Raw genomic sequence first — 10,296 nt, forward strand, 5'->3', positions numbered from 1 at the left:
AAAGCTCAGTAAATAATACAGGAAAAGCAGAGCTGCTTAATTGAAGATTGAGGTGGGGAGGGGGAGCAGAGTCAGGGATCATCCCAGATGTGTCCAGGAAAGCACATGGCTTTGGGGAGCACCTGAAACAGCTATTCTGGTCCCTCTACACATGGGGAAACTGATGCCCACAACAGAGAAGGGACATAAGTCAGAGAACGTGGTAAGACCAGGACCTGGTGCCTGCTGGATTCTCGGTCACTGGTCCCACTGTCTCCAGCTGCACCCGCATCATCGTTAAGAAGGTGCAAGGAGATGGGGCGCCTGGGTGGCTCAGTCGGTTGGGCGTCCGACTTCAGCCAGGTCACGATCTCGCGGTCCGTGAGTTCGAGCCCCGCGTCAGGCTCTGGGCTGATGGCTCGGAGCCTGGAGCCTGTTTCCGATTCTGTGTCTCCCTCTCTCTCTGCCCCTCCCCTGCCCATGCTCTGTCTCTCTCTGTCTTAAAAATAAATAAAAACATTAAAAAAAATTTTTTTAAAAAGAAGATGCAAGGAGGGATAGTTACAAATGAGATGCTGAAGATTCAGACACAGCCCCATCGCTTACAACCTGTTCCTCTCCGGGCCTCGGATGTTCCACAGAAAAGGCTGGGGTGGAGATTGATGCCTGACAAGCACCCACCCAGCCTAACAGTTATCATTGTCCATCTGCTGGCCCACACCACTTTCCTGATGCTTGTCTCTCTGCTGGAGCAGGGCCACTTTGCCCAGGTTGAGGGCAGGAAGGGATTCTGCTTCCCCCTGAGCTGGAGACCCTGGAGGGAGTCTCTGTGCCCTCCCCTGACGCCCGGCCAAGGAGGACCAACAAGAGGGAGCTGAGGCAGGAGGCCTTTATGAGACTGACGATGGGGCGCCAAGTCCTGCGGAGGACCTCTGGGGTCGCAGCATCTTGGACAGGTTGGGGCAAGGTGAGGGGGGCAGGGGGAGGCGAGACTCCTCGGCCGCAGAATCTCATCCCAACACACTGGCCCAGACTCTCTGGAATGGAGGTGTGTGCAAGGTAGAGGGGCGCAGGCAGAAACCTGGGCTCCCACAGGTGAGGGGCCTGGGCCTCTGCAGACCCCATCTTCTAGTGGACTGTGGCTGCCCCATCCTGGCTCCACCCTGGCTTAGGGGGGCTTCAGCTCAGAGATAAGGGACCAGCCCAAGATGGCCAGGAGAGGTTAGTTAGTTAGCCAGGGTAGAAGAAGATGTCAGCAGGTGCCTGGGTGGCTCAGTCGGTTAAACGGCTAACTTTGGCTCAGGTCATGATCTCATGACTCGTGAGTTCGAGCCCCTCGTCGGACTCTGGGCTGACAGCTCGGAGCCTGGAACCTCCTTCGGATTCTGTGTCTCCCTCTCTCTCTGCCCCTCCCCTGCTCACGCTCTGTCTCTCTGTCTCTGTCTCTGTCTCTCTCTCAAAAATAAATAAAGCATTAAAAAAAAAGAAAGATATGAGTGATGAGACACACTGGGGACCACAACCACCACACCAGGGCCAGAAGGAGGTGAACGGTTGGAAGGGCCTTCTCTCACGCATAGTGACAGCTGACTCCAACCACCAAATTCATCCTCAGTCCCCAGGGCTAGCATTCTAGAAGCTGCAGCAGGTGAGGCTTCTTCCCAGTCCTGCTATTCTGGGGGGAGATGTTCTCTCCCCACCCCCACTCCTCTGCTGCCTCCGCCTTTCATGACTGGCCCTAGTGACAGTGGATCTACAGGCCCCTCGCAGGGCGGGCCAAACTTCCTGATGGCTGAGGGTGTCTGGGCGGGTCTCAGCGCTGTGTCAGTGTGTCCTCGGGGTGAGGCAGGGCACGCTGGCTACTTGGAGGCCGCTGACCTTGAGGTCGAGAGGTGAGGCAAGGCAGGAAAGGGGCAGGTGCACCTGGAGAGAGAGCAGTGCTGGCACAGAGTCAGGAAGCTGGCCCCGCGGGGGCTGACTCTCTTCCATCTCTGCCCACAACCCTCAACAGGAACCTGGGCCCAAGGGGGTCCCTGCACCCCAAGGCTCCTTCACCCCACTTCTCCTGCTGAGACCCCTCTGGTCTGGGCATCTTGCCTTGTCCCGCTTCTCTCTCACCGTCTCCCCTCCCTTCTGTCTTCATGCAGTTCCCTCCCCACTGCCTTCTGGAATCTTCTCCAAGCCTCCTGCCTGGACCTGGACCCTCCTGCCTTTGTTTCCCCTTCAGGGAGGTGGGTCCCAGCCCTCGGCCTCCTCCCCACCGACAGGGCTTCTGAGACCAGAGTGCAGCCTTGTGTCTCCTTGGCAGGCAGAGAGGGGTCTGGGGTCCTCCCACCCACCGGCCCGGCTGCTGCAGGAGGAGAGGCACAGGGGTGGGGTCCGGTGCACCTCAGAGCAGTGCCATATGGCTGGGCCGGGTTAGCAGGGAGGTGGGGGGAGACGTGAGGGTGCTGGAGACATATTTGTGGCCCTGTCTTGGTCCCCATGCACCTAAGGGAGTGCCACTGGGCATGGGGGTTCCGTCAGCGCCCCCGAGCCTGATCTGAGGCCAGACCTTGTGGCTGAGACACTAGCCCTGTGGCCCTCCTGTGATGTCTGGGCCTGGACTCATGGGCCACCCTGCCCTTAAGGGGGCTCTAGAGAGCCACTAGGCCCTCAAAGCAAGGAGCGTCCGGGGTTGTCCCCTAGGGGCAGCCAAAAGGCCCCCAGAACCTCGGGACCAGCACTCTGTCTGGGAACCTGTCTGAGGACACAACAAGCTCTGGGGCTGTACTGGCAGCTCAGGATCTTGGTCTCTAACCTTGACGGTCAAGCCGAGGAAGTCAGGCTGGGGCCCGTGGCAGAGACCACTCAGAGGAGCCACCTCTTTTCCTCAGGCCTTGCCCTCCACACTCAAGAGAGACCCCAACAGGCTACATGTTTCCTGCCAAGTCTGGGATCAGCGGTAGGACATGGCCACGCCCAGTGCTGGGCTGGAGGGGCCTGGGAGCCACAGTCAGGACCCAGGCCTCCCTGAGTCCTCTGGGGCCGGTCCCCTGGAGAGTTCCAGGGAGGAAGCAACCAGAAAGCCCTGGGCTCTCAGCCTTCCCCCATCTCCACCTGGTCTGCCTGTCTGGTCCCCAGAGCCAGAACCTCCATCCCTCTTGCCCGTCAGCCCCGGGGGGGGCACTAGGGAGGTGCAGGGAGAGTGGAGGAGATGTGCCTGTAGGCCGCCTCCTCCAGGGGCGGCTCGTAGATGCTGCAGTTGGGCGTGGGGCCCTGACAGTAGATGTTGAGGTAGTTGCGATGCTTCTCATTGTACGTCTGGTTCCGGAGGCACAGAACCACGTTCTTGTCACACTCACAGGTCTGCTTGTCACACTCGGTCTCGTTGAGCTCACCTACGTGGGGGAGAGGTTCTGGTGGGTCTCGGAATATGGTCCCCTGGTGGGCAGCACTAACGTGCTGGCAGTTCGCCCCAGGCCTGCGGGCTCAGAAGCTCTGGGCCGGGCCCTGCAGTTGGCATGATCCGTCATCCGGGTGGCTCTGGAGCATGTTTCCATCAGAAGACCCCGGAAGTCCAACCTGTCATCTTATAGTTGGGGAAATGGAGGCCCCGGGGACGGGTTTACCTAGGTCACACAGCAAACCCAAGGTGGACCCGAGATAGACACTCGGGTGTCGGGGACTCCCCACCCTAGGCCTCCCCCTTCCATCACAGAATCGCGGGACACCCACCCTGGAGGGAGCTCGTGGTGAGAGGCCACTGAGGAAGGACTCCTAAGAGCTTAGCTCAGGGCCTTTCCCACGAGCGAGTGCTGAAGCCGCCCAAAATCGTCTACCCTGATAGCTGTCAACCTTAGGGGCCTCATTAGGAGCCACTGGGTGGCTTGCTGAGACAAAGACGGCTGGGCCCCAGGACCACAGCTTCAGATTCACTAGGTCTGGGTGGGGCCTGCTAATCTGCATTGCTAGTAAATTCCTAGGGGATGCCGATACTGCAGATTCGGGGAACACCCTCTGAGAACCGCTCACTAGCTCGGTGGTCGGCAGACTTTTCAAACTTTCTATCAGCAGAATACTTTCTCTCAAATGAAACTCTTTTCAGGAGGCCAACATATCAAGCGGCCAAAAGAGAAGCCACTTAAGCTGTGAAATGGGTTAATGGGACCAGCTGGACCACTCAGGAACACCCCCACCCATCACCTGAGTCCAGGAACCCCCAGAACCCAATGTGAAAACCCCCACTTGGGTTCGCCCACTGCCCTTTGAGGATCCTCAAAATGCATTAATGAGGGGACACCTCCTCTCCCAAGCCAGCCCCTCCACCCCATGTTTGAACAGCAGAATATGAGGACCACAGTGCCCTGGGTTTCCAGGGGGCCCCAGATGCACCCAGTTCACCACCAGGACTCTTCCCCAGAGAACAGAAGACTTGGGATTTTTTTTTCTTTTTTTGCAAAGCTGGGCTTGCTTGCTTTTAGTGAGGGGTAGTGAACAGAACCTGGTGAAGACAAGGAAACAAAGGGAGCCAGGGGCTGCCCGTGGGACTGGGCCAGGGGACACCCGCCACCTAAGAGGAGGCACACGGGGACACCAGGGCCATTAACGTGGATCCGCACCTCTCAGTTGAGGAATGGCCCAGAGCGTCCATGGTAACCCCACCGGGCCTGGTTCCCATAGCTTGAATTCCTAGAAACACTGAGGGTCTTGGGATGAGGCCACCTTCTGGTAGGGTCCCAAGGACAGAACTAGAAGGGAACATGTCTGCTCTGATCCAAACCCTTCCATATATCCACGGGGAGACTGAGGCCAGGTAGGGAAGCACCCTATATAGGGTTACACCGCAGGAGATGCTGGCAGAATCCAGGTTTAAACCCAGACCCATGTGTCACCAAGTCTTCCCATCGCCTGATGATCTGGTTAAAAACAGATTCCTGGGCCCTCACCCAGGCCCACTGAATCGGAACCACTCCCTAAGCTCTCCGAAGCTTAAGAATCAAGAACTAAGGCAGCAGCCTGCTGATTCGGGCTTGGGGGGATCAGAGCACATCAGAGAGACGTGCTAGGGCCACGGCTAGGGTTCTCAGAGTTAACAAACAAACAAACAAAAACAAGAGGCCTGGCTAATTTGAGTTTCAAACAGTAAATATTCTAGTATAAGTATGTCCCAGTACTACATGGGATATACTTATGCTAATTCTTATTTTCATGCCAATAGTCATTGTTTTTATGCTAGCATTTAATTTTTAGTATGAGTATGTCTCGTGCAATATTTAGGACATACTTATGTGAAAACATGTTTCGTTTACCTGAAATGCAAACGTAAGTGGGCATCCTGTATTTCACCTGGCAACCCCGTGCACGGGCCCCCCGAGCAGCCTGGGGGCACTGGCAGTCTAAGCCCTTCTCCTGGGTGGGGGAGGGAGGAACGGCAGGGGAGGGACTCACTGCAGATGATGGAAGTATTGTTCTCGATGGTGTATTCATAGTGGTCCACATAGGGGTGGCAGCCCAGGTCGAAGAGCTTCTGGTAGCAGCAGTCATGGGCGTGGCAGCACCTAGGGGCAGGTAGAGGACAGCAGGCCCACATAGCCAAGCTTGGCCCATCTCCCACCGGCAGAGACCCCAGTCGTCTGTTTCGGTTCCTCGTGGATCAGACCTTCAGACTGAGGCCCAGAGAGGGGCAGTTACTCGTCTGAGGTCACATAGCCAGGCAGAGCCCAGCTTTCCCCCTTGGAGCCCTGGCCGCAGGAGGCAGGAGGCGGGAGGCGTCAGGCTGTCCGATGATGTGGTCAGGATGGGAAGGAGGGTTAGGACTAAGTTGGTGTCAAAGGAGCCTGAGCCTATGAGGAGGCCATGCCCGGCTGGGCACGATGGCCAGGGAGAGACAAAAGTCTGGAGGGTTGAGTGGGCACTGGGGGTGGGAGACAGGAAGCAAGTGTAGTGTGGCCATCCCCATCCCCTCTGGTGGAGGAAGGCAATTAGTTAACATGCATTTATTAAGCCCCCCGGGTTACCAGACTTAACGCTGGCTGCTTTGGGGGAGATAGGAGCAGAAAGTTAAGCCATGGCTTCAGTCTTCAGTCTGACGGAAGAAACGCAGCCCTCCATCAGGGCCTCTAGGGTCATGGGAGTGAGAGGGGTCACAGCCCTTGCTTGTGTTGAGCATGAGCTGTGCGTCTGTTGCTCTCACGTGTGTGGGGGCAGGTCAAAGTTTCCTTCCTGGCGAGACTGGGAGTTCAAACGCCTCCAAGCCCAAGACTTGGAGATGCACAGTAGAAACCACCCAAGACAGTAGAGGAGGATATGGGTCAAGGTCAGGCTCTTGGTCACAAACCCATTGAACCAGCCTCATCCTTTGGGGAAAGGACCCTCTCCCATGTCTCAGAAATGGAGACCAGTCTGACCCTCACTGCCCCCCTCCCAGGCCTGACAGTGGCCCAGGCACTCCGGAACCTACCAGTCCACCTCATCCATGGGCAGCCCGTGCCCTCCTAGTCCACAGTAGCAGCCGTAGCCCACGAAGGACAAGATGGCACTCCTCCCCGTGATGGTTTCCACCATGGACTTCAGGTTAAGCAGGCTGCTGCGGGCTGTGGGCAGGACTGCAAGAGAACCAAGGGGGTGCTGTGAGCTCCCTACCTGGTGGGGGGCCCCCTCCTGTCTGACTGTCCCCCCCCACACCCCAAGGCCAGGGAAAGGAGGAGAGAGGGTGGGCAGAGAGGGAGGAAGGAAGCAATGTATAAAAAGCCATGATGTCTGAGGGCCCTTAGAAGGAAATAGCTATTAGTATTTACTGAGGGCTTCTCTGTGCCAGGTGCTGTCCTGAGCCCCTTCCAGGCATTAACTCATGGAGTGCTGTTGTTGCCCCCACTTTACAGATGAGAAGACTGAATCCCAGAGCTTACCCAAGTAACTTCCCCAAGAACATCATCAAAAAAGTGGTAGGGGTGGAATTTGCACCCAGGCAGTGAGGTCCCAAGTGACAGGTCCACCGTAAGGGGCTTCACAAATGCCACGTGCTCTTGTGAACACAGGGGTTTGATTCTGGGTCCTGGGCTTGGTCTGGCTCCTCTGCCCCCAGTAGGAACTCAGTGTCCCCAGCACGGTCCTGGGGCTCGGGCATCTCACGAGGAATCCAGAGACAATGCGGTGGTCTGGTCATTCGACGAAGACAGACAGACAGACAGACACACACACACACACACACACACACCCTTTCCCTTTGGCCATGTCTCACTGGAAGCAATAGGTCAATGACCCCCTTCCCACACCAGCAAAATCAGCAGCCTCCCCGCACCTGCCAGGTGGGTCTGCCCCAGCGACATACCCTCCTCTCCCCTCCTCCCTGCCTCTTCACCCCGGCCTGTGCTGACTCTACATCTGCTCCTGGCTCCCTGCTGAGTCACTCCGGAGCCTGGGGCTCCAGTCCGTACTGGGTGAGGCCAACCCTCACACGGGAGAGCCGCTCTAGCCCCACTTAATGGGCCTTGGGAATCCCGCTCCACCTGAGCCTTCCCGTTTATTGGCTTTGTGACTTTCATCATTACAGAAAATAAGGAGCAAATGAGAGAGGCAACAGGGAAGGAGCTGGGACAAATGACAGGCGACTCTAAGAGGATGATGGAGAGAGAGGCACATGTCTCAGGTGGGGTCTGAGGCAGGGAGAGGGAGGACCCTGTGTCCAGTGGACCCAAGCCCATCCCTGAGCTGCACAAGGGACGTGAGGGCCGTCAGTGGGAGTAGGACAAAGGGGACCTTAGGTGTGTCCCCCGACCCTTCCCCCCCGCTGTGCTGGGTCCTGCGGCCAGAGGGAAATGTCAAGCAGCTTGGGAGTCAGATCTGGAATCAGACCTTGGGAGTCAAACGCAGACAGCCCTGGGTCCGCAAACAGGTCTCTCCACGAGGCCTGCGATGACCACGCAGGCAGGTTGCATAAGCTCCTTGACCTCAACTGTCAAACCGGGGACGGGGACGGGGACGGGGACAGGCCGCCGCCTCTCTCCTACTGGGCACTGCGAGCAGAGGCTGTGAGGAGGGAGCACCCTCTGTGAGCTCTGGCCTCCTGCAGCCGAGCTCTGCAGGTGTTTCCCCCGGGGGACAGCTTCCCCCACCAGGGCCCTCTGACCAGCAGCTGCACACAGGGTGGGATGTTACCACGCGAGCCCTCCACACTCACACAAGGGGACACACACTCGTCCACAGAGGCCTCGCACGCCCGCACACCACACACCCGCCAGTGGAACCACACTCACGCGTGCGGCGCCCACGAGGAACCCAGGGAGCCGAGGCCACGTCCACACTCGCACTCCAAGCAGAAGAAAGCGAGCCGGGCAGACGCCTTAGCGGCCAGCAGTTCGGGCGGAACTCAGAGGCTTGCTGTCTCAACACTCGTTTCAGCCGTCAGGTCAGCCAACCGTTGTCACCTCTGGCCACGTTTAACCCTTATTTTGTGCCCAGCAGTTCTTTCTTTGCCCCAGAGCAGGCTGTGCTCCGGCGATATGCAACGGGCCGGATGAAGAGTCAGTGACACCTCTAGCCCAGCTTCCACCTCCCGGAGGCACCTGCCGCCAGAACACCTGGATGTGTGATGGGGTCACATCTGTGTCAGGAGCCTCAGCTGTCCCCGACCGGTGTTCCCCGGGAGCACCAGCCCTGGGAAAGGAGCCCCCAGACGTTCCTTGCCGACTTCTCGCACACTCACACCGACAGCCCTGGTACACACACACACACACACACACGCACGTGCAGTTAGTACACACTTACACATTTTTTGACGTGTGGAGGACACACAGACGTCACTGTGCTGAGACACAACCCCCCCCACACACAGATACATGTGTATATCCACACCCAAACCCATTAGCTCTTGTCTTAGGTACACATGTACACAAATACTCTTATCTACACAAACACCCAGGTTTTCCCCGGGGCGGCCAGACGCCCAGCAAACACTACCATTTTACGATGCTTGCTCAGCCCGGGGCCCTGCCGCCTGGGAGGCTCGTAAATGCCCACGGCCCTTGGTGTGTTTATAGTCGGCAAACAGCCCCGGGTCAGTGAGGGCCTGACAGGGGCCCGAGCTGGGAAGCAGGGGCCCAGAGAGAGCCAGTCAGTGGATAGAGAACCTAGGGGCCCAAGGTCACAGGAGCAAGTGGGGGAGGGGGGAGAGAGAGGAGTCTCCCCAGAGCCTTTACTCACCGCTGCCGGCCAGGACGACCATGGTGAAGAATTTCTTCATACCCAAGCTGGACCTGAGAGAGGAGAACATCCAAGCCCCGAGCCCGTCCCTTCCAGGCTCCCGCAGCTCCCTTCTGAGGCCCCGACAATGTCATCCCCCCGGGCCCCCGCTCCTGCTGCCGCATCTCTGGGATGAGCTCCTCCCGCCTGCCCCCACCCCCTGAACGGACTGTCCCCCGGATGGCAGAGCCAGGAGGCACCGGGAGCCTCCTTCCTCCTTTTACCCCACCCCTCCTTTTACCTCTGAAACAGGAAGCTCACCGCCTCATGGGGTCGGGCCACTGTCACAGATCAGAACGAACCCCCCTTCCATAGGCACTCCAGGAAGTCACGTGACCCAACCCGGTGGCTGGGTCTTGCACTTGGAGCCAAGAGACCTGGGTCCCCAGGTTCTAGTCCCGGCTCTTCTGCCAAAATGCTGTGTGACCTCAGGTAGATCCCATAGCCTCTCTGGGCCTCAAGTGCCTCATGAGGATTGACTGGCTGATCTCTAAAGTCTTCTGGTGCTGAAAATGTACTGACATATCTCAGCCTTCACTCAGAGATTTAGAGCTCTTTTTTCTGGAGACACGATTCTAGGAGCCAGTTCCCCCAGCCCATCCCTGCTCCTCTCTGTGGAGGATTCTATCCCAGGGTAGCAGGCACATACCTCGAGGTTCTCCAAGGAAAAGAGGCCCTGAGACTTGGGCCCCTCCACCTGGAGGGGTGCCTAACCAGCACCTTCTTCCTCAACACTTTGGGGTTGGCCTGTGCCCCATCCGCCATGTTCTGTGTTCTGGGGGTCCAGCAACATAGGGCTCGTAAGGTCCGTGATCGCTCTGAAGCAGGCCCCAGTGTCACACTGCCACACGCACGCGGGCAGGGTAGCACCAGGGCAATGCCCCTGGGCGGGAGGCAGGTGACACACGCCCTAGAAAAAGGAGGCTCCACCCCCTCCCTCCCACAGCTACCGCCCTGCCTACAGCCGCCCCGTCCAGGCCCCACCCTCGGGCGCATCTGCAGGTGGGGGTTTCCACACCTGACCAAGAGCTGGCCCTTCCCTGTACATCTGAAAGGAAGTTCGCCCAAAGGTCTCTCTCTGTTCCCACCCAAAAG

At 58.2% G+C, this 10,296-nt stretch overlaps 1 protein-coding gene across 1 annotated transcript; it reads right to left on the reverse strand.

Moving 5' to 3' along the window:
• Positions 1-854: 854 nt before the first annotated feature.
• On the reverse strand, positions 855-10,041 carry PLA2G2F (phospholipase A2 group IIF). The gene is made up of 5 exons (XM_058718843.1): positions 9,851-10,041; positions 9,163-9,215; positions 6,422-6,566; positions 5,410-5,519; positions 855-3,359 (listed from the first exon to the last, which is right to left on the reverse strand). The coding sequence occupies exons 1-5, from the start codon at positions 9,964-9,966 to the stop codon at positions 3,148-3,150; spliced, it is 636 nt and encodes a 211-aa protein (XP_058574826.1). The 5' UTR covers positions 9,967-10,041; the 3' UTR covers positions 855-3,147.
• Positions 10,042-10,296: the final 255 nt, after the last annotated feature.

The sequence above is a fragment of the Neofelis nebulosa genome, chromosome 2 (genome assembly GCF_028018385.1).
Source record: "Neofelis nebulosa isolate mNeoNeb1 chromosome 2, mNeoNeb1.pri, whole genome shotgun sequence".
NCBI classification, from domain to species: domain Eukaryota; kingdom Metazoa; phylum Chordata; class Mammalia; order Carnivora; family Felidae; genus Neofelis; species Neofelis nebulosa.